At 36.8% G+C, this 23,801-nt stretch overlaps 1 protein-coding gene across 5 annotated transcripts in view; it reads left to right on the forward strand.

Annotated features, from left to right (window-relative positions):
* kel (kelch protein) overlaps positions 1-23,801 on the forward strand; it is a 181,102-nt gene that overhangs the window by 52,294 nt on the left and 105,007 nt on the right. For all 5 annotated transcript variants that reach the window (XM_090403590.1, XM_090403594.1, XM_090403592.1 and 2 more), the window contains one exon: positions 17,667-17,892. In XM_090403590.1, coding sequence (XP_090259716.1) covers positions 17,667-17,892 — 226 coding nt within the window. The remainder of the gene's footprint in view (positions 1-17,666; positions 17,893-23,801) is intronic.

Raw genomic sequence — 23,801 nt, forward strand, 5'->3', positions numbered from 1 at the left:
GTTGTGAACGGGGAACCTGTGGAACAAGTAAAACATTTCAGCTACTTAGGCACAATTTTTAGTGAAGATGGTAAATTAAATGTGGAAATAGACAACAGAATCAACAAAGCTGGTATGGTAGGAAGTCGACTGAATAAATTAATATGGAATAAGAGAGAAATTAGTCGAAACACTAAATTAGCTGTATACAAGACAGTGTTCAAACCAGTTTTAACTTATGGATCGCGACAAGCTATTAAATAAATTGAAACGGATAGGATTGGATAACAGATTTTTGAGTTGGTTCAGTGACTGGCTGTCAAATGGGTATCAGAAAGTTGTTTATGGGGGGGTGCAATATCTCAAAAGAAGAGAGTCACTAGTGGTATGTGTGCCATGGGGCTTAGTTTTGGGACCATTGTTGTTCAATTTGTATATTAATGATATTGGAATGGGTTTAAGTAGTGATATGCGGCTGCTTGCAGTGATGCAAAATTGGAGAGAGCAATGTAGAGTTAAGCAGTTGTTATGCTGTTATCGTCTTACAGGAGGACTTGAACAGATTGCAAGCATGGGCAGTTGAGTAGAACTATTAGCACGCTACAATTACTCATACTTGTCCCACTGTTACACCGGATTGTGGTTGTCTCGCTACTTAACAAACTTTGTATGTATGCTCTGAAGATGCTGGATATAATACCAGTGAAATATTAGCGTTTTAAGTTAATAAATAGTTATTTTCTTATCACATCTATACCGTGAAAATCCGATCGTGTGTTACGAACATATAAACCTTTCAACATGATTATGTATTCTTCATGGAGACGATATCATACGCAAGGCACGGCAGTACGGTAAGTGGAAAGTAAATTTGGTGCGGCAACTGAACAGGTTAGCCTTCTTAAAAAGGTGCCGAGATACTAATTTAATACCAAACGTATAAAAATTAAGAACAAGTTTCACTCTGCCAAAACCCAATGTATTTATAAAAGAGCAAGTTTATCACTATTACAGGAACAGTTATACGCTACTTGTCGAGAACAATCAAAAATAAATTCTTCCATCCCTGCATTACGTAATATACTATTTAACATTTTGAACCCGGAATTATGGGATATCCTGGATAGCATCTCCGAATCTACAGCCAACAAAGAATTTGCCAAAGTTCAAAACCGGCACCAGAAGAAATTTAATATCCTCCAACAACACATTGCTACCCAGTGGCCGCAATGACATCAAGATGGCGTCGTTGTGAACTTCATCAAATTCCTGACATGTACCCTCAAGGGGTGTACAGGATATGATAGTACTACATGAAAATTTTACATCATTACTAACTTCCTATCTACAATTTTCCTCTAAATCAGTCTGTTACTTGTCAAGACTCCAATAATATCATTATCAGATCTTATATTATCAGATCTTATATTGTCTAAGGCACATTGTACTGTATCAGTCCACCTATATCTTGGTCTTCCTCTGGGTCGTTTAGCTGCCAACCTTGCAGAGAACACTTGTTTTGCTAATCTTTCCTCGCCCATTCTTCAAGTGACCATATCACCTGAGATTAGCTCTTCTAATGCATTCCTGGATGCTAACAATGTCAGGTTATTTCCTGATATCCTCGTTTTTAATATGATATTGCCATTGATGCCATCTGTTCATGCCTCTGCGGTCTCTAGTCTTTGGTCAAGTGTTTTTACTTCTGACCAAGCTCTCAGATCCATAAGTTAAAACTGGTTTGAACACTGTCTTGTATACAGCTAATTTAGTGTTTCGACTAATTTCTCTCTTATTCCATATGAATTTATTCAGTTGACTTCCTACCGTACCAGCTTTGTTGATTCTGTTGTCTGTTTCTATTTAATTTACCATCTTCACTAAAAATCGTGCCTAAGTAGCTGAAATGTTTTACTTGTTCCACAGGTTCCCCATTCAAAACACAGTTGACATTTTCAACAATTCTACCTATTTTCATTGTCTTTGTCTTTTTAATGCTGACCTTCATATCATATCTATTACAACAGTTACTCAATTTAGTCAGGGACTCTTTCAAACTTGTAGCGGATTTATTTAGAAGTATAACATCATCTGCTTAAAGCAAAGAGCTGACATTAACATCTCCAATTCTGATATCATGTTTAATAGCACTTTCCTTCATAATGTGATCCATATAGATAATGAATAACAGAGGGGATAATGTACATCCTTGTCTCACACCAGATTTAACATTAAACCATCTTCCTGTACATCCTTCTTTGGTGTCGAGGCTAGCTGGTGAACGGACGTGCTATCGGAGAGCTCCTGAGAGATTTGTGTTTTTTGTTGATTTATTGGTGTTTTGGATTCAATTTAATGGACTTAAGTGTGTAATTTTGGTATATTATTGGAGCTTTATTAGCGTGGTTAGTGTACTAAAGTGTTTTATAACATAATCTATGTCGGGAAGTCGCCGCTAGATGAATTCGTAATGTGTAGTGTTCGTGCAAGCTCCAGATAAGATAAGTATCATTTTCAGTTATTGATACAAATTACTTAATATTGTGTAGTTTTGTTTTGTTTGCCTTGCGTATTTTAGTGCGTCTATTTTTGGTGTGTTATAACGTATAATTTGACAAAACACGTTGCAAATAAGAATGGCACCTGTGCGAAGGAAAATGGCGGCCAGTAATGAAGGTTCGCCATCGTTATCAAAGAACGGTAGCATAAAAGAAATGAGTTAGTGTACTAGCTGTGAAATGTACGCTTTGAGGAGTGCGGTCGGAGTGTGGTTAGATGATAATAAAGGATTGAATGTATGTATAAAATGTAGGGAGAATGAGGAATTGAAGTGTATTTCGGATCGTGAGTGTGATATTTTTGTCAACCTTCAGAATGAAGGAAATAGGGATATGACAAGAAACGGCAAGGTTGTACATGAAAATTGTGAGAGTGTGAATGTAGAAAGTGTGAATGATAGTATAAATGGTTTCTCAGAGAACAAAAAAGATGAGATAGATGCATTGAGTGAGGTCACGTTGTTGAATAGTGCGATAGAAAGAGCAAAACAGCAGCTAGAGTGCATGAACAAAAGTAGACTGAATGAACCAACCAATAATAAAAGGTATGACAGGAAAAATAGACGTATGAATGTGAACATGAACAAAATGAAGGATAGAGTGCTGTATGGAGACTCGTTAGTACGAGGTGTGTTAGTAGAGGATTTGACAAAATCGTACCAACCTGGTGCGACCATAAAGGACGTAACTGCGTCTATTAGAGAGCAAAAGGAAAGGGTGAAAGAAATGATTGTTGTGGCAGGTACGAATGATTTGAAAGGAGATAAAATGGAAATGATAGAAGACCTGAATGAATTGTTTGAGGTAGCAAAAGAAAAGAGTGAGAGAGTTAGAATGATTAGTCTTTTGCCACGGTATGACAGTGAAATGTTTAAAAGGAGGGCTATAATTGTGAATGACTTTATGCGTGGGTTATGTATGACGAGTGGTGTGGAATTTGTGGATGTGTGGAGTGAGTTTGATGGGCGAAAGGATCTATATAAGATGGATGGCTTGCATTTGAATGGTTACGGTGTAAGAAGACTTGAGAAAGTGTTGCTGAATGTAGTGGATGTGCAAATTCAGGGAAACTAGATTTGTTAGGGGGGGGGGGAGTAGAGATACAGTCCTTATGGAGGCAGTTGAATGTAAGAATGAATATAATATGCCAGAGCAAATAAGGACAACAAATCTGAGTGGGATAGTTAATATAAGGCATCAAGGTAGGGTTGGGGCTAATGGGGGTCTTAAATTCATGTACACTAATACTAGGAGTATTAGGAACAAGAAGGAAGAGTTTTTGGCCATGGTTGGCATTTCCAGACCACAGGTTATAGGTATTAGTGAAACATGGCTGACTGTAGATGATATAACTAGTGGGATTGAATGTGATGGGTATAGTGTGTTCAGGAATGACAGGGAGAATAAAATGGGGGGAGGAGTATTGTTGATGATAGCTGATGAGCTCCAGCCAAGGAGAATAGAAGTTGAATTGCAGGATAGAGAAAAGAGCACATTTGAGGCCATTTGGTGTGAGATTGTGGCTAGCAGAACTAAATATACAATTGGGTGCTGCTATAGACCAGGTGATGGAAAAGATGGTGGTGACAGTATGCACAAGCAAATAGAAGAAATGGGTGGAAGGAGGGTGATTATTATGGGAGATTTCAACTATGGTCGCATTGATTGGAGTGAGGAGAGGACACACGGGAGGAAGGAACTGGACTTTATGCGGTTATTAAGGGATAACTATCTGCGACAGCATGTAATGGAAAATACTAGGGGTCAGAGAGTGCTTGACCTAGTAATTACATCTGAGGATTTGGCTGTAACAAATATGACCACATTGCCACCAATCGGTGAGAATGATCATAGGGTCTTAACTTGGGAGGTGGCTAAAGGTGTAGAATTTTCAATTAAGACAGGGTACATGTGGAATTATCGGGCTGGAAAGTATGACAAGCTTAGGAGTCTGATTGGTTCAGTGCCATGGCATGTACAACTGCAAGGACTAGAAGTTGATAGTGCATGGGAGGTAGTTAAGAAGTGCTTGCATGAAGCAATGGCTGACTGTATACCTAGAGTCCGAATAATAAATCAAGTAGGGGTTAAATGGATGAATAACACCATTAAGCTTGAGTTGGAAAAAAAGAAACAACTATGGAGGGAATTTAAGGAGAAGGGTGACCGGCAGGCACATGAACGGTATAAAGCGCAGGCCAGAAGGGTGACGAGTGTGGTAAGAAAAGCAAAAAAGGATTACGAAAGAACATTGGCCATGCAGGCTAAAGAGACTCCTAAACAGTTTTTTAGATATGTAGCAAGTAAAAGGAAAAATGTACATGGCAGATTGATTTTAAAGAATGCCGATGGTAGGGAGGTAACTGAATCAGTTGAGATAGTTGAGTTACTGAGTGAGCACTTTGCAAAAGTATATCATCCAGGTGGTGACATTGCAGAAACGAATAAACCAGTAGATTATACTGGAATTGTGGCGAATGAAGTGGAGGTGAGTAGTCTATTGCGTAACCTCAATGTCAATACATCTGTGGGATTGGATGGTATACCAGCTCGTGTTGTACGAGAAGCAACTAAAGAATTGTCAGTACCCTTGACCATTTTGTTTAATTTGAGTCTCGGGTCTGGGTTAGTCCCGAGCTGGTGGAAAGAGGGGAAAATAGTTCCACTGCATAAAGGTGGTTCCAAGACTGCTGTTGTAAATTACCGACCGATTAGCATATCAGGAATCATTGTCAAGGTCTTAGAGAAATTAGTCAAGAAAAGAATACAGGATTGGATAGATGAAAATAGGATATTGTATGGGGGACATCATGGTTTTGTGAAGGGTAGATCATGCCTCAGTAACTTGCTCACGTTTTATAACACAGTGACGGCTGAACTGGATAGGGGTAATGGGTTTACAGTGATACTACTGGACCTTGCCAAGGCCTTTGATAGGATACCACATGGAACCCTAATCAGTAAACTGGAGCAGATTGGTATAGATATAGGGTTGGTGAGATGGATAAGAGGGTGGTTGAAGGAGAGATATCAAAGAGTGGTTTATTCAGGAGTGGTGTCTAAAAGACGTCTTGTGACTAGTGGAGTGCCACAGGGCTCTGTTCTTGGACCACTGCTTTTCAATTTGTTCATCAATGATATTGGAAAGGATCTGAGAGGAAGTGTTCACTTGTTTGCTGATGATGCAAAGTTGGGTAGAGCAATTGTGAGTGCACAAGATGTCAAAATTTTACAGGATGATTTGGATAGTTTGGAGGACTGGGCTAGGAAAAATGGATGTCAATTTAATGTGGCAAAGTGTAAGGTTATGCACTTTGGGGTGAAAAGAATAGCAGCAGTATATCGCATTGGTGGAATCATACTCCAGGAGATTGATGAGGCCAGGGATTTGGGAGTGTTGGTGGATAGGGAGTTAAAGTTTAGGGGGCACATTGCAAAAGTAACTAAAACAGCTCACCAAATCACTTGGCTTCTGAAAAATACTTTAACATGCAGAGACGAACAAGTTGTTGTTCCTCTGTATCGAGCCTTGATAAGACCCCATCTGGACTTCTGTGCCCAGCTATGGGCACCAGGGTTTCTTCGTGATAGGGAGGAAGTGGAGAGGGTCCAGAGACGAGTGACCAAGATGATAGCAGATCTGTGGAATGAACCTTATGAGAATAGGTTGAAGATTTGTGGGTTGCAGAAATTGGACGATAGGCGAAGGAGGGGTGATATGATTGAGACATTCAAATTACAGAAGGGTTTTTATAAGATTGATCCAGAAGATATTTTTGAAAATATGACTGGTGGTGGGAGGACTAGGGGCCATGCTTGGAAGCTGGGCAAGAGCGTGGTTGACAAGGGTGTTAGAGCTAGGTTCTTTACTTGGAGAGTGGTAAATGAGTGGAATAAGCTTCCAGAGTCTGTTGTGGGTGCTACGACCGTGAATGAGTTCAAGGCAAGGTATGATAGATACTGTGTGAATGTTGAATAGTTGTTCTTGACATGATGTTAGGGCCTCCCTCGATGAGTCTAAGGACTCCTGGAGATTAGATCCTGTCGACTCCTTGGAGTTTCCCGGAACAATAATAATAATAATAAAATAATAATCCTTCAATTCTAACTGCCAACTTACAACTCAAATACAGGCTAAATATTGCTTGATATAATGCCCCATTGACCCCATATAACTGTAGCATATTCAATAGCTTCTCTTTCTCTTGGCACCTTGTCATATGCCTTTTCCAGATCGACAAAACTTAAATACAGATCTTTGTTATATTCCCATGCTGTCTCGACTATATGTCATAAAGTGAAGATCTGATCCTGACAGTCTGTATTTGGTCTGAATCCAGCTTGTTCTTCATTAAGCTTTTCTTCAGGAACACTCAATAGGGAAATTCCTCTGTAATTCTCACATTCAGATTTATTTCCCTTTCGATATATGGGTACTATTAGAGCTCTACTCCAATCATCGGGAATTCGTCCCTCTGTCCAGGCTTTCTAAACTATGCAGTGCAGCCACTGTAAGACTTTTATACCACCATATTACAGCATTTCTGGTCGAATATCATCTACTTCTGCTACCTTTCCACATTTCAAGCCTTTGATGGCTTTTTCTACTTCAAGTATATATATATATATATATATATATGTATTCCTGACTGTATCCGTGTTGAGTGTCTTTTACCGCTGTGCTGTCATCACTGCTTGTTTCATTTAGCAGTTTTTCAAAATAATTACTCCATACTTCAAGGATATTTTTTTCTCCTGTTTTCATGTCACCTTTATCATCTCTAACTCCTTTTACAGCACTCTTTCCTCTATTTCTAAGCTTCTTCAATAACCTCCAGAATATCTTACCACCTTGTTGATATTTATTTTCTCTTGCCAAAGTCCTCCCATGACTTTTGTTTAGCTAATTTTACACAGTGTTTAGCTTTCCCATTTGTCTCTGTATTCTCTAAGAGCACAAGCTGACTTATTTGCCAGGAACTTTTGATATGCTTTCTTCTTTTCCTTCACTGCCTCTCTTACTTCATGTGTCCACCATGGAGTTGTGATTTTTCTGTCCTTGCAGACAACCACACTACATGCCTCTCTGGCTGAATCAATCAGGGTTTTCTTCAAGGTTTGCCACTGAATCTCCAAGGTTTGGTTCTAGTTCTCAAACTGTTTCATTTTTTCTTCAATAATCTTTGTGTATTTTAGTCTACAGTTCACATCTGAGAGCTGCTCAACTTTTATTCCGTTTAAAACTTTCTTACATGTTATTCTTTTCAATACAAAATTCAGTTTCATCCTGCTCAAGACAATAGTGATCGCTTCCAATTTCCAATCCTCTGTACACTCTGGTGTCTTGCACTAGGCAGAAAACATCACTATGAACAATAACATAGTCAATGAGACTTTTGTTATTCCTTGCCTCTTCTCTCCATGCGAATTTGTGCACATTTTTATGTTGGAACATGGTGTTAGTAATAACCAGTCCATGTCCTGAGCAGAAATCCAACAGGTATTTGCCATTATTATTGGCTTTGCTCTTTTTTCCAAATTTTCCAAAAATATTTTTGTATGTCTGACAATCATTTCCTACTCTGCTATTTAGATCCCCAACAATGACCAACTTTTCCTTTGTCATTGTGTCAGTTGCTTTTTCTAAAGCATCAAAAAATTCCTCCACTTCTGTCTTAGAAGAACCTTCTGTGGGACCATAGGCACAAATAAGTCTCATTATCAGTTCCCCATTCTGATATTTGCCCATATCACTCTACTTGAGACCGTCTGCCATTCCAGAAGAATAGCCTCATATTTTGTGTTGAATACTATGGCTACTCCTTCTTTTCCTTGATTTTCATTGCCTAAATATAACATTTTGTATTTATTGTGCAGAAAGATCTCACCAGTTTTGTCTTTTTTTTGAATTAGATAAGTACCAGATCGACATAATAGTCACCCCTATTATGTCGATCTGGTACTTATCTAATTCCTGAGCTAGCTCCATTTCTTTGCCATTCAAGCTTCTTATGGTGATAGTACCGATCTTTAATTCTGGTGATGTTGAGTTGGGGTGTGCTTTCAGATTTGTTCCAGTAGCTGACTTTTCGCTGTTTGCCCTGGTTCCCTGGTGAAAACAATAGGGGCCTTGTTAAACCAGACGACGACCCAGCTGTCATAAAATTTTGTCATGTTGTACCATCATTTTCTATATTGGTTTAAGCCAATAAGAATACAATTTTGTCGGCTAAATCCCAAATTGCCAGCCCATCCTCGTTCGTTCAGTATCCAGGTAGATACCCAACAGGGTGCACCACGAGAAGATGAGGATTGGACATTAGGTTAGAAGCCCTGGTCGGTTCTGTGCATTCCTTTAAAGGCTACGTGGAGGTGTCCTCTCAGTTATACAGCTTTGACCCTTAAGCACTCCCCCCCCCCCCCGGTGAACTTATCATTGGTAACCTTAACCAAAGAAACTACAAGTGCGTTAAGTCAGGGACACAATTTTGCCATTACTCTTAAAGAAGTTCCAAAAAATTAAAGAAGTTTAAAAATAAAAAAATAAGAGCTAAATAAAATTCTTGATATTAGAGAAAACATACTTCAAAAGAAATGGGTGGGACACATTACCAGACAATAGATCGGCAGGACAATAGATGGACAAAAGTTATACTGGAGTGGTGGCCATATGAAGGTAAAAGATCAGCTGAAAGACCCGAAAGAAGATAGATGGTCAGATGATATAAGAAAAACAATTGGAACTCTTTGTCATCAACAAGCTCAGGATAGAAACGGATGGAGAGAATTGGGAGACAGATAGCCAGAAGTAGCTATAAAAAGTGTTTGAAGAAAAAGAGGAGATGAGAGATCTGAGGGTGGTGGTGGTGGAGGACAAAGACCTAAAATTTAGTGGCTACATTGTACAAGTCATGAAGACATCATATCAGATAATAGCAATGATGAAGAGGACCCTGACTTGCAGAAATAAAGAGATTATGATGCCAAGGTCTTGATTAGACCTCATATGGATTATTGTGCACAGATCTGATCACCAGGTTTTCATGGTGATAAGGATATGTTAGAAGCTTCCAGGGAAGATTCACAAAGGTGGTGTGGTCAGTGGTCTTGAAAATGTGGAACGAAGATGGGTGGAGCATTTCAATGAATTAATGAAAATGTAGGTACAGAATATTTTGAACAACTGCTTCAACTTATTGTCAAGATCTGCATTAAGCATTAATAAAACAATCCCAAAGAAATGGAATCTGAGCATTATGTGCCATATCCATAAGAAAAATTATTTAATGATATGTGCTAATTGTAGGTCCAAGATTTTGTTCTCTCTCTATGTAGAGAATGTAATTGGCAATTATCAATGTGAATTCCATCAAGGAAGATCCATAGGTGACCAGATTTTCATTGTATGGCAAACATTTGAAAAATGCAGTAAAATTTGAATTGAAACACACCATCTTTTCATAGATTTTAAGGCAGCACATGATAGTACAGATAGATCTGATTTATTTATTGCAGTAGAAAAATTACAAATCTCACAGAAGATTACTATCCTAATCAAAGCTACAATGAGAAATTGTAATCAGAGATGCTGGTATTAGCACAAGGGGAACTATATTTTACAAGTTAGTGCAAAGCTGACATATACTGATATCCATATTAGAGGAAGGATACAAAAAGCAGTGAAAAAAAGAAATCTTTATCAGTCTGGAAAAGGTAGCAAAGAAGATGAATCTGTAAATTGGTGGAGGAAAAAAAAAAATGCCAGTAACTAGAAACAGTTGTGATGATGGTCTTTCTCTAATAGAAATCGTTATTAATTTGAAATTTTAAATAGTTTTACCTACTTCGGTTCAGAAGTTAATTGTAAAAATTGTTGTATTCTTACAAAAATGTATTCTTTCTGCAAATAGATGTTTTCACAAACTTAACACATTTCATCTGAAAGAAAACCTTTTGTTTTCTTGAAAATCCAATGATGCACAAAATACTTGTAAGATCAGCACTGACATTGCTCTGAAAGCTTGATATATTAGAAAGGATATGCAGATGCATTTTTGGAGCACTGCAAGAGAATGGTAAATGGAAAAAAATATATAATTATATAGTAATTATACAGATTACTTAATGAGCCAGATATTATAAATGCAAATCAGCACACAATTTACTGACAATCTGCTATTAGATGGTGCACTGTAGTTCATTTGATTATAGAATAGTTTGGTGGTGGATTGAGCAGTGTAAGTGATTGTGCAGAGCATCCTTCTGCAGTGAGTCTTAGAGGTGTCATGTATTAATAATAATATATTATTATTATTATGAGGTATATTCAACAGTTAGTTGGGCACATATTTTACATATAAATAATAATAGATAATAAAAGGTATTTGTTACGATCAGAAAAGGACTGGTACTGAACAGCTTAAGAATTGGAAGCCCTAAGGGTCAGAACTTAGGTGGAAAGATGGAGTAATAAAAGATATTAAGGCTCTGGAAATGAAAAATTGGAGAAATAATTTAGCAATGAACAGGGAATATTCACATCAGTTTCTGAAGCTTACAGGGTTTTTGAGCCAATAATGATAAACTTCAGATATGATTGCTTCTTTTTCAGGACTCTTTCTACTTCTCAAGTTCATGTTAAGGGCTATTTTTCTGCAACTTTTCAGTATGCTTACCTTGCTTGAAACTGTTTTCTTTGGGTTGTTTGGATTGCAGATTCTTTCATTTGATAAATCATTGGGTATTTGAAGTTTCAGTTTATGTCCAAAAGCTTCTTAACTTCGATACTTTTTAAAATATTTTGCACCAGTTTTTCTTTTGGTTGCAGTACTCAATTTTTCTGAAAATTACATGATCATTTATTTCATATTCCCTGTATGTTTATGTATCTTGATCCATTCTGAAATATCAGTATTAAAAATAACATAACTTTTCTTATTTATTATGTGTTCTTTCTCTTCCTCATTCTCCTCATATTTCTTATAATGTACCCTTAAAGGAATATACAGGAGAGTATGATGGTACAACATGAAAAACTTACATTATTACTAATTTTCTAACAAATTAGCTTTATCTGTCAAGATTCCAGTATTGCTAGGTCTTATATTTTGGTCTGCTCAGGCCTTTCCGCTATCCTGGGATCAAACAGCTGTTTTGTTAACATCTCACTTTTTCCATTCTGTTTAAATGAACACAACACTTGAGATGAGCTTTGCTCACACATTCCTGAATGCTTACAATATCAAGTTCTTTCTTAATATTGTCATTTTAGTTTTGTTCTGCTATTGATACCATTTGTTCATTCCTGTAATTTTTCTCAAAATCTCATATCAATGGTCTGTATTTGATTAGCTGTTTTATTTCTAAACCAACTCTCAGGGTCAGAAGTCATAATTAGTTTGAACACTTTTGGTATATACCTGCTTTAGAGTTTTGATTAATTTTTCTCTTATTCCATATAAATTAATTCATTTGACTTCCTTTACTTATTTTGTCTATTTTTGTCTTGACTAAAATCTTTCTTGACCTCTATGATGTCAATGCTAGTTATCATGAAATCTATTGTACCACTTCTTAAACTCATCCACTTCTTGCACTTTCACCATCTTCTCAGGCAATTCATTTTATGCTCCTACTACAGTTTATGCAACAAACTTAATTCTTTTTACTCATTACTTCCTTTTGCACCTTTTCAGGATGGCCGATAATAATCCTTCAACAGCTTAAATGTCTCAATCATGTCTCCCCCCCCTCTCTCTCTCTCCCTTTTGTCTTTTATTTACCAAACTGTGCAGTCTACCTGATCTCAGTCTCCTCATAAACAACACTGTATGATCCTGATATAATTTTTCTTATCCATCTCTGTACCTTCTCCAAGGTTACTTCATCTCATTCAAATCCAAATGACTAGATATGAGCACAGAAATCCAGATGTGGTCTGATCAAAAGTGTATACAGTTGGACCATTACCCTTTTATCGCTAATGGTCAATATCCTCCTCAGTGTTGCAACAATTCTTGGATGTTTTCAAGACTTTGTGATATGTTCTCTGAACTTCAAAATTCTATCCACAATCACCTCAAGATCCCTTGCTTCCTTCACTTCTTCCAGTATAACTCCATTGAGTATGAAGCATCCCATCTGTGTTTCCAAAATTTTAAAACCTTACATTTAGTTTTATTAAACTGATATCCACATTCATTTTCACTCCTTTCCAGCTTATTCAAATCCTCTCAAAGAGCCAAAACATTATCTGCAAACAACTGAACATCTCCCAGTACTGGGACCATTACTGTTCGATCGTTATGTCAATGATATTGTTGCAGGACATAACGATCGAACAGTAATGGTCCCAGTACTGAGCTCTGTGGAATATTACTTATAATCTTCCTACTACCTGATACTTCTCCCCTCCCCCCATATACAACTCTCTTATATGTATCAGAAAGCCAGTCACAAACCTACTAACCTAATATACAAACCCATATATTGCAAATTAAAAACCAACTTGTTGTGTGGTCACCTGCCAAATGCCTTTTGCAATTCCCCCCCCTCCCCACCCTAAAAAAATGATACTGTATGCCTTTCCCTTATCCACGGCTCTTTTTATTCTGTTGTAAAAGGTAACCAGATTACTAAAATAAGAGTGCCTTTTAACAAATCCATGCTGGCCTGCATAAACAATATTGTCCTCATCTGCCTACTTCTGTATATGAGTTCTTAACATTTCTCCAAAATCTTAACAATTACAGAATAATTATCTCCATTTTACCACCACCTATATGCAATGGCACTATCTTACTCTCCTTCCACTCTCAAAGAATGTTTTCCGTTGCAAGGCATTCATTAATCAGCTAAGTTAATAGCACAGGCACTTCCACAACACATTAAAACACACAATGAAATATTCCATTTTATTCCCCCCCCCACTGTCTTACTGACATTTATCATACTCAGTATTCAGAATACATTGCATTGGTCACTTAAGTCCCATCTTATCAACAATAATTTTTCTCTTACTCACCACATAGTGAAAAAAAAATCCTTGGGATTCTCCTTGGATTGGAACACTATTCTCCTCTCATATTTTTTTATTTTTATGTGGTTCTCACCCACAAAAGATTATTAGTAAACCTATAGCACATTTGTACCATGGGTGCACTAAGGATTTTTTCCCCATTTTTATCAATTTTATATATTTTTTTGTATTTTTTATTTATTTTTACATATCCTGGAAACCCTGCTCCAGAGACTAAACATGGAACTTTTTGAAGCCACTTCAGACCTCCAATAAGCAGGGCAGTGATCTCACCCAGACCAATGAAATTCATCTCCTACCTCAAGACAATCACAAACGACTATGCCCATGGCAGGATTCGAATCGGTAATGGAGAGTGGGTATGCTAACCACTCAGCCAACAAGGCTGGCATGTATTTTTTTCCACATTGTAACATTCAGTAAGTCAGGATGGCAAATTCTTTTACCATTTCATGCCTGACTGTCATTCAATTTAGCACTGCTTTTAATTAGTCCATTAAAATTATTCTCTCCTTACCATACTAGTTACTTTCTTAGCCTGAGTCTTCACTTATTCACCATCTCTCTTTTTATGTCTTCCATGAGCTTTTTCACCTGCAATTCCTGTTTAATTTCTCTGGTCATTCATTTGACTCCAAATCGGTTGATCTTCTTCACTTGAGTTATACAATCTACTATTGCTCTGAACAATTTTTTCTTAAGTGTATCTCTTGCATTACTGATCTCTTTATTCAAATTCTTTTATTCATTATTCTGTAGCAATCTGTTTTCTAAGTGATAGTTTCTTGCTTGATAATTTCACAAATTTCTTTTGCCTTGAAACTTCTACATGTTTGTCCTGCAAGTCATGATTACCTGGACACTCTTACCAACTAGGGGCAAGTATGTTATCTCAGACACAATCAGATCATCTGATCATCAAATCCAAAACTCTAGATCCTCTTGTTCTCTCCTCCATATGCTGCCTAAGTCAGTTGTACTCATCCAAAAATTTATATCCTTTAGTACTGTATGCTGCCTCCTGTAGTCAGTTTATATTGCTATAGTTGAAGTCTTACATAATGGTCACTCACTTTGCACTTGCCAAATTAATTTGCCTAAACATTTCCTGCTCATCACCATCTGTATTCCTTGATCTATAGCAACATCCAACTATATCTTGTCTTATAAACATCTATCTCACACCATATGCTCTCAAAGCCATTAGTGTTATTTCCACTTATTTTTCCTCCTTGAGAGGGCATAATTCATCTCTTATTATGAGTAGCACTCTGCATCCACATTTACCTTCCCTATCCTGCTGAAATATGCTTGATCTTATCTCTGTTAGGCCATCCTTCTCAGTTGACCAAGTTTCACTGATATCAACACTTTTTAGAGGGAATGAGTCAATCAATGCCACACACACACACACACACACACACACACACACACACACACACACACACACACACACACACACACAGGAAAAAACCAGTACTTTTTCCTTATTCTTATAGCCACTATTACTCCCACATACTCCACCTGGCTTTGCAATATAACGTACTCTCTCTCTCTCTCTCTCTCTCTCTCTCTCTCTCTCATTTCTTAAGCTATCCCCCACATAAGTCCATCCCTGCTGCATTCCACCTGTGCAATTATAGTTTTCCTGCCTTGACATACTCACTTGTCCAGAAAAAAGTCTCTCCAAATGCCTGCATTCCTTCTGCATTCAAGTGTAATTCATCTCTTTCATACATCTCTCTTCTTTCTTCAGATCTATGCCACGTATCAACCATATATTCCAGACCTCTCTTCCCATATATTCTTGCTACCATATCATTCATTATCAATGCTCCTCTTCTTTATTCTGCACTCATACTAGGGTATTACACTCGCTCACTTCTTCTCTATTATTATTATTTTTTTTTTTTATAGATGAGTCATGTATAAATACATACTAAATTTGCACCAAAAATAATAAATGGTTAAGATATAGAACATCGCACAATTACTTTGATAAAATTTGCATTTTATATAGTTTATTGTGTTGTGTCGTCCTACTGATTGATGATTGTTGATTGATGCTCATCTGAATATAAAGAAATTTATATTATACTGCACCACCCTATATTCAGATTAGTCTAAATAATATAGAGGAATCAATCATCAACTAAACTTATATTATCACTTTATCTTCAGGCTGAGGTTATTACTAGTATCTAAGGCTTCCGCAAAGGTCCGAATAATTTTATGAGCAGTGCAATGAAAGAAAATCAGGCAAACACCAAGTTTAACTCAACAAAAGAAAACATTTAATGTGGAAAAGTACAATATATACATTTAAGTATATCTATCTGCAAAAGGTTATCCAATCAAAATATTATAAGAATTCACATTCATACATTAATAACTTCTCAATTAGGTTTGAGATTCATGACTAATGTTAACAATTGTTAATTCACAAAGCATTAGTATTTCTCTGACATATTTCACTCTAACCAATTGGATGAATCATATCATAAATATATTAGCTCAGTTTAAAGTATTCAGAATAATTACAATCCATAAATGATCAAACATTCATTTATCAGTTCTTTATGTTCAGTCAATCAAGTTGAAAATAGTTCTTAAAAGTTCGACCTTCCAGATGTTACAATAATTAATCTTATGACAGGCTACACTTTATTCTTTCTCAGTCAGCTAACATTTAATAGAACAACATGACACTTATTATTTCGAGGGGAAAGTACTTCAGTACATCTAACATTCGACCATTAATTGACATAACACCACAGCTAAGGTTAAAATATATCCGACGGAGTTAACAGTTATAGCTTCACAGGTTACAGAAAGGACAACTCTTATTGGGTTACTGCTTCTACACACCGAACTCACAAAGGCACATTTGAAATTCTTGTAGACTTTTACTTTATGGCTACACAATTCTAAAGAAATCTTCTATAATAACTGAATTATAGACACAGAAATATACAAGTCTTGATGCACTAGGTTTCAGTTATCTACTAATTCCTTATTTTCTTCTATGTATTAACTTCGTTTCTGCACTATTCTTCCACAAACCACTTGGAAAATATTGTAGTATCAGAACTCCCATAGAAGTAATTCACGATGTCTATTAATTCCTGGTCCTTTCGTAGTTGATTTACGGCATATATCAACTCTTCTTTACTTCTCCTTTACTTTTTTCGTTTTCCAATCAACTATATTCCTTCTTCCCGCCAAAATCCGGTTCTAACCAGTTCAGCTTATATCCACTGGTTTCTCTGTTTATACACAGTAGCTCACATTCTCAGCACGAGCTAACTAAAATAAACTCCGTTTCTCCTTCAGCAGCCAATCAAATCCAATCAGAAAAATTACATAAAATCACTCTTACATACAGAAATAAAAAGATATATCACAATTCATATAATATACATTTAAATTTACATACACACAGTTTCTTATAATAAATTTACAGAGTAAACTAATTAAAATGAATGACATATTTATATAGTCTTTTCATTATTATTCCATATTCTAAGATTAAATAATTAATTAATAACAAACAAAACTCAAAGCATTTATATGAATAATATATTACAAGCAAGAGACTAACAACAAATAATATTATCAAGTCTTGCTTATGACATGGTGGATTATGTTAAATGTGAATGAAGTATTAAAACATATAAAATATCTTCATTCACAATTTAACAATTGCTATTTGTTTGTTTGTTTGTTTGCTTATTCTGAAGTAAACCAAAGTCTTCTCAATCAGTATGAGGCAGGCAATTATGGTTAAACAATTAGAAGTGCAGTTAATACATTAATTTATTTTATATGCATGCTAAACGTTGCACTGTGACTCACACAGGTAAGTGAATATTGCTTGAGTAAATATATTATTTTTTTTACCCTCTTTCATTGCCTAATGAAAGTTGGTAACTCTATTATTTTAAATGTTATCATTGTTGAGCATTATGTTATGATACAGCTGACCATTAGATTTCACACCATAAGGTTTCAGAAGCTCATTTATCTTATATGTCAGAAATTGATTTAGTTGTATGAAAATCATTTCATATGTTTCAATGTATATTTTGTAGACAGAACTTACTTTGTGATGTTACTTTGGTTGCTGACGGTGTTGAGATTCCTGCTCACAAAATGGTACTGGCATCATGTAGTCCATATTTCTATGCTATGTTTACAAGTTTTACAGAAAGTAGAGCAGATAAAATAACTATACAGGGAGTTGATGGTCAAGCTCTACAACTACTTATTGATTATGTATATTCTGCAGAAATACAGGTGACAGAAGAAAATGTACAGGTATGTAGTCATTCAATATATACATTTCTAAAATTTGAACTAACTTGAGTAAAATGAATTTTGATTATTCAAGATCAGCAGGTTTGAAGGAAGAAAATTCTTTCTCAGGATTTCATAAATTAATGCAAACATAAAAACCTCAGTGCAGCTTAAATTTCATATATTCAATAACAGTTTGATACCTTCTTGACGGGAGGAATCTTTATATGGACTTTTTCAATTGAAGATGAGTTAGCCGATCTCATGTGGAGGTAGCAGGGTTTTTTCTCCCGGAAACTCGGGTTTTTCATCCCGCATACAGACAAATCGGCCCTTCAGAACACGCGCAATTTACAGACAAAAAAAATACTAGTTGAGGTGGTGGTGGGCGGTAGATGGCGCTGATGTAAATGATTGGCAGTAGTGGTGGAGATGGAGAGTTGTACAATAGGTGTCCTCCCACGATGAGTCTTCGGATTCCTTGGAGGTGTCACGAATAATAATAATAATAAGGGAAAGCACTAGAGTATGGCACACATCAGATTATGTAAAATAGATAGCAAACTGTCTATAAATATGCTTGACACACTGTTTAATTAATATTCCTACCAGTAGGGACTCTGTTCTGCAAGTCAGTACACATAGTGAACATCAATGTAATTATTACTGTCATCATTATTATACAGGTATCTCCATGGAGTCAGAAGACTCATTGTGGGAGATCCATTTATTCACACACTAGCCACCATTCACACAATATCTATCATACTTCTTAAACTTGTTTGCTGATGAAGCACCCACAACCACCTCTGGCAACCCATTTGCCACCCTCCAAACAAAAGACCTAGTCCTAACACCCTTGCTAACCACACTCTTACACAGCTTCTATTGGTGATCCTTCTTCTCTCCCTTCTTGCCATGTACTGAAAAATGACTTCGGTGTAAATCCTATAAAACCCTTTTAATAACTTAAATGCTTCTATAATGTCTCCTCTTTTTTGTCTATCAGCTAATTTTTGAAGCCCACAGGCCGTCAATCTATTCTCATGGTGAGCATTCACAGACCTGCTACAATCTATGTTGTGCACCTCTGGATCTTCTTCACCATGGAATCCGGGAGTCCAGATCTGTGCACAGTAGTCCAGATGTGGCCTTATTAAAGCCTTATATAGGGGAACAATAACCTCTCTATCCCTACTTGTTTGTTCTTCAACAATCACATAATCTGATGTATACTGTTTTAGTTACTTTTGCAATATGCCTTCTAAACTTCAATTCCCTGTCCACAATCACAGCCAAAGTCCCTGGCTTCACCACTTTCCTGCAGTTCAGTTTCATCAATATACTACACAGCTTCTGATTTCTTTCCAAAGTGCATAACCTTACACTTGGTCACATTAAACTGGTAACTATTTACCTTTGTCCATACTACTAGCTTGTTTAAGTCTTCCTGCAAGATCTCTGCATCACCTTCATTTACCATTGCTCTTCCTAGTTTAGCATCGTCAGTAAACAACTGAATATTTCCTGTCAAATCATTGATATACAAATTAAACAACAGGGGACTAAGTACTGAGCCCTGCGGTACACCACGGCTCACTTGCCTTCTCCTGGACTCAACTCCTTCATAAACCACTTTGATATCTATCAGCCCCCCTCTAATCCATCTTACCCGATTCATATCCATCTCCATTTGCTTTAACCTATGCAATAGAGTTCTATGTAGAATCTTGTTAAATGGTTTTTCAAAGTCTACCAATATCATGTCTAGCACTGCACATGGGCATCCTGATAACTTTTTTTTTTCCCTCCTCCCAATCTATGTTCCCATAGTTGAAATCCCCATTATTATTCAACCTGTACTCATCATGCTAATTTGTGAGTACATCATCTACATTCTCCTAGATCCACTGAGTAACCATTTCTCTTACCACACACCATTATGTTTAAATAAGGGAAAGACTACATATAAGGCTGCAGTCTTATAAAAAGTAAGCAGATGACTAAAGCAAAACCATGTTGTCCCTTATAGAATATCATATTCCTATTCACCCAGTCCTGAATTCTGTCTTTCACCAGTTTCTCCAATACCTTGACCATCATTGTTGAGATGTGATTTGCTACTTAGAGTGATCTTTATGCAATGGGAATATTTTGCCCTCTTTCTGCTCCATTGGCACTTTCCCACTACTGAAGCTTAAATTAAACAGTTTTGTCAGATGAGCTGATAATTCCCTTGCACATTCTCTTAATACATGGGCTGATATGCCATCTAATCCCATGGCTGTGTGTGTATTGAGGTTCTGCAATATTTTAAGCACCTCCATTTCTTCAACCTCTATTGTCCTATTTGTCAATGTCACATCTAGCATTGTAATATCATTGCCTATATGGTACACTCCCTGCAAAATGCTCACTCAATGATTTGGTTTGCTTCTGTTACTCACCCAACATCAGCACTTTTTTAAAGTTATCCTTCCATAATCATTCCTTCTTTTACTTGCCACATAGCAAAATAACTCTTTAAGGTTTCTTAGCTCTCTTTTTCTTATAATTAGCTTTGGCCTTCCATACCGATCACCTTTTTTTTGCCTGTGCCTTATACTGCTCACGGGCATCCTGATAACTTGTTTCCTCCTCCCAATCTATGTCCCCATAGTTGAAATCTCCATTATTATTTAACCTGTACTCATCATGCTAATTTGTGAGTACATCATCTACATTCTCCCATAGATCCCCTGATTATAGCAGCAGCCAATTTTATATTTAGTCCTGTTGGCTTCTTTCTCACACCAGATCCCTCAAATGAACTGCCCTCTGACTTGATGTACTTCTCCTCTTTCTTTTTTTTTTTTTTGGTTTTAATTCCTCTGCTATCATTAGTGACACTCCTCCCCCCACCCTGTTCCTTCTGCCTCTCTGAAGACATTATATCCCTTGCATTCTATTCCTGTGACTGTATCCTCAGTCATCTACATCTCACTAATGCCCATAATGTTTGGCCAGGTTGTGCTAACCATGCCAAAAACTCCTCAACCTTATTTCAAATACTGCTGGCATTAGTATACATAAACTGCGATACTCCCTTGATCCCACAACCTCCCTTACACTTTGTTATTTAACTGACTAAAGTTTACCTGGAGTGCTACATTTTGCATCATGTGATCACTCTTCCACTTACTAACTTCTAGGTTGCCTGGGCTCTCACTCACCTGCATTCCTCCTAAACATTCTAGTTTCCCTGACTTTGTACTTCTGAAATCTCACTGAATAACACTTTCTCAAGACTCCTGACACCACATCCATTTAGATGCAAGCCACCCACCTTATATAAATCCTTCTTTTTGTTATTTACTAGGAGGGTCTACTGGAAATATATATATTTCCCCTTAATACTACACTAAATATGTAATTTTCTCCCATTCAGGGAATATATTTTACATATATTCCCTTTACACTTTTTACAGGTTCTTTTCCCAGGCCTATATATTTGGGCCTGGAAAGTTCTGATAAACACCAGTTTATCAGAACAAAAATATGATCCCAGTTGCTTGCCAACTGGAACCAGAGATAACTTTCATTCACAGTAACATCCTCTGGTGCTATGACCAAATCCAAACCCTTTAATCCTCATGTTGCTCTCACCCCATGCTGCCTGAAATAATTATCTCTCAGAAATTCCAGAAAGTTTTCTTACTATGAGATGCCATTTCTTCTTTTCAGTCTGTGTTGTCATATTTGAAATTTCTGTATATTCTCAGACCTGCACAGTACTCCATTAATTGTTCTGTACTGTCCACCTCTTTCTATATGCTCTCCAAACTACTAGCATCATTTTTACCTCATGGTTTTTTACTCTAAGAGGGCGCAGTTCATTTATGGAACATTGCCAGTATTCGTATTACTATATTGTTCTCCTCAGGCAACATTCTGCCCTGTGACATACTAAACAACTTACTATTAGCCCCAAGCTATAGTCCCCCCCTCCTCCTACACGAGGCCATCCATACTCTCTTCCATTATTGATTTTAGTTTTCCTGATTCAGCAGTAAGTTCAGTTGCTCAGGGAACAGTGATCTCCCCCAAATGCCTGTATTCTCCTATTCAAACGCAGTTGCCCCCACATAACTCTCCTCATCAAGTGTACTCCAAACAGCTATATGTTCCAGACTTCTCTTCTTACATATTCGTGCTGTGATATCATTTATGATTGTGTTTCTTGAACTTCCCAATATCATACTGAAAACTCTACCTCACTTTTCTGCTGCATAATATCTAACATTGCTTTCAAATTCCCTTACTTCCTTATTTATAACTTCCCCTGAAATCATCATCAAATTCCTGCCATGTACCCTCAAGGGGTGTACAGGATATGATAGTACTACATGAAAAAAATTACATCATTACTAACTTCCTATCTACAATTTTCCTCCAAATCAGTCTGTTACTTGTCAAGACTCCAACATTATCAGATCTTATATTTTTATCATCTAAGGCACTTTGTACCATATCAATCCACCTATATGTTGGTCTTCCTCTGGGTCGTTTTGCTGCCAACCTGGCAGAGAACATTTCTTTTGCTAATCTTTCTTCGCCCATTCTGTTTAAGTGACCATACCACCTGAGATTAGCTCTGCTAACGCATGAATGGATGCTGAATGTCAAGTTCTTTCCTAATATCCTCGTTTTTAATATGATATTGCCATTGATGCCATCTGTTCATGCCTCTAGTCTTTCTCAGGACTCTCATATCTGCGGTCTCTAGTCTTTGGTTATGTGTTTTACTTCTGACCCAGCTCTCAGACCCATAAGTTAAAACTGGTTTGAACACTGTCTTGTATACAGCTAATTTAGTGTTCTGACTAATTTCTCTCTTATTCCATATGAATTTATTCAATTGACTTCCCACCATACCAGCTTTGCTGATTCTGTTGTCTATTTCTATATTTAATTTACCATCTTCAGTAAAAATCGTGCCTAAATAGCTGAAATGTTTTACTTGTTCCACAGGTTCTCCATTCACAACACAGTTAACATTTTCAATGATTCTGTCTATTTTCATTATCTTTGTCTTTTTATTGCTGACCTTCATACCATATCTATTACAACAGTTATTCAATTTAGTCAGAGAATCTTGCAGACTTGTAGTGGATTTATTTAGAGGTATAACATCATCTGCATAAAGCAAAGAGCTGACATTAACATCTCCAATTTTGTTATCATGTTTAATACCACTTTCCTTCATAATGTGATCCATATAGATAATGAATAACAGATGAGATAATGTACATCCTTGTCTCACACCAGATTTAACATTAAACCATCTTCCTGAACTTCCTTCAATTCTAACTGCTGACTTACAACTCAAATAAAGGCTAAGTATTGCTTGATATAATGTCCCATTCACACCATATAACTGCAGCATATTGAATAGCTTCTCTCTTGGCACCATGTCATATGCATTTTCCAAATCGACAAAACTTAAATACAGATCATTGTTATATTCCCATGCTTTCTCGACTATTTGTCGTAAAGTGAAGATCTTAATCTGACAGCCTCTATTTGGCCTGAATCCAGCTTGTTCTTCACCAAGCTTTTCTTCCACAATTCTTCTCAACTGTTTCTCAAGTATACTTGCATAGATCTTGCCAGGAACACTCAGTAGGGAAATACCTCTGTAATTCTCACATTCAGTTTTATTTCCCTTTTTATATATGGGTACTATGAGAGCTCTACTCCAATCATCGGGAATTCGTCCCTCTGTCCAGGCTTTCTGAACTATGCAGTGCAGCCACTGAAAGACTCTTATACCACCACTTCAGCATTTCTGGTTGAATATCATCTACTTCTGCTGCCTTTCCACATTTCAAGCCTTTGATGGCTTTTTCTACTTCAAATATGGATATGTATTCCTGACTGCATGTCTGGGC

Source organism: Typopeltis vanoorti, chromosome 14, assembly GCF_054136105.1.
Source record: "Typopeltis vanoorti isolate ZY-2024b chromosome 14, IOZ_Tvanoo_1.0, whole genome shotgun sequence".
Taxonomy (NCBI): Eukaryota; Metazoa; Arthropoda; class Arachnida; order Uropygi; family Thelyphonidae; genus Typopeltis; species Typopeltis vanoorti.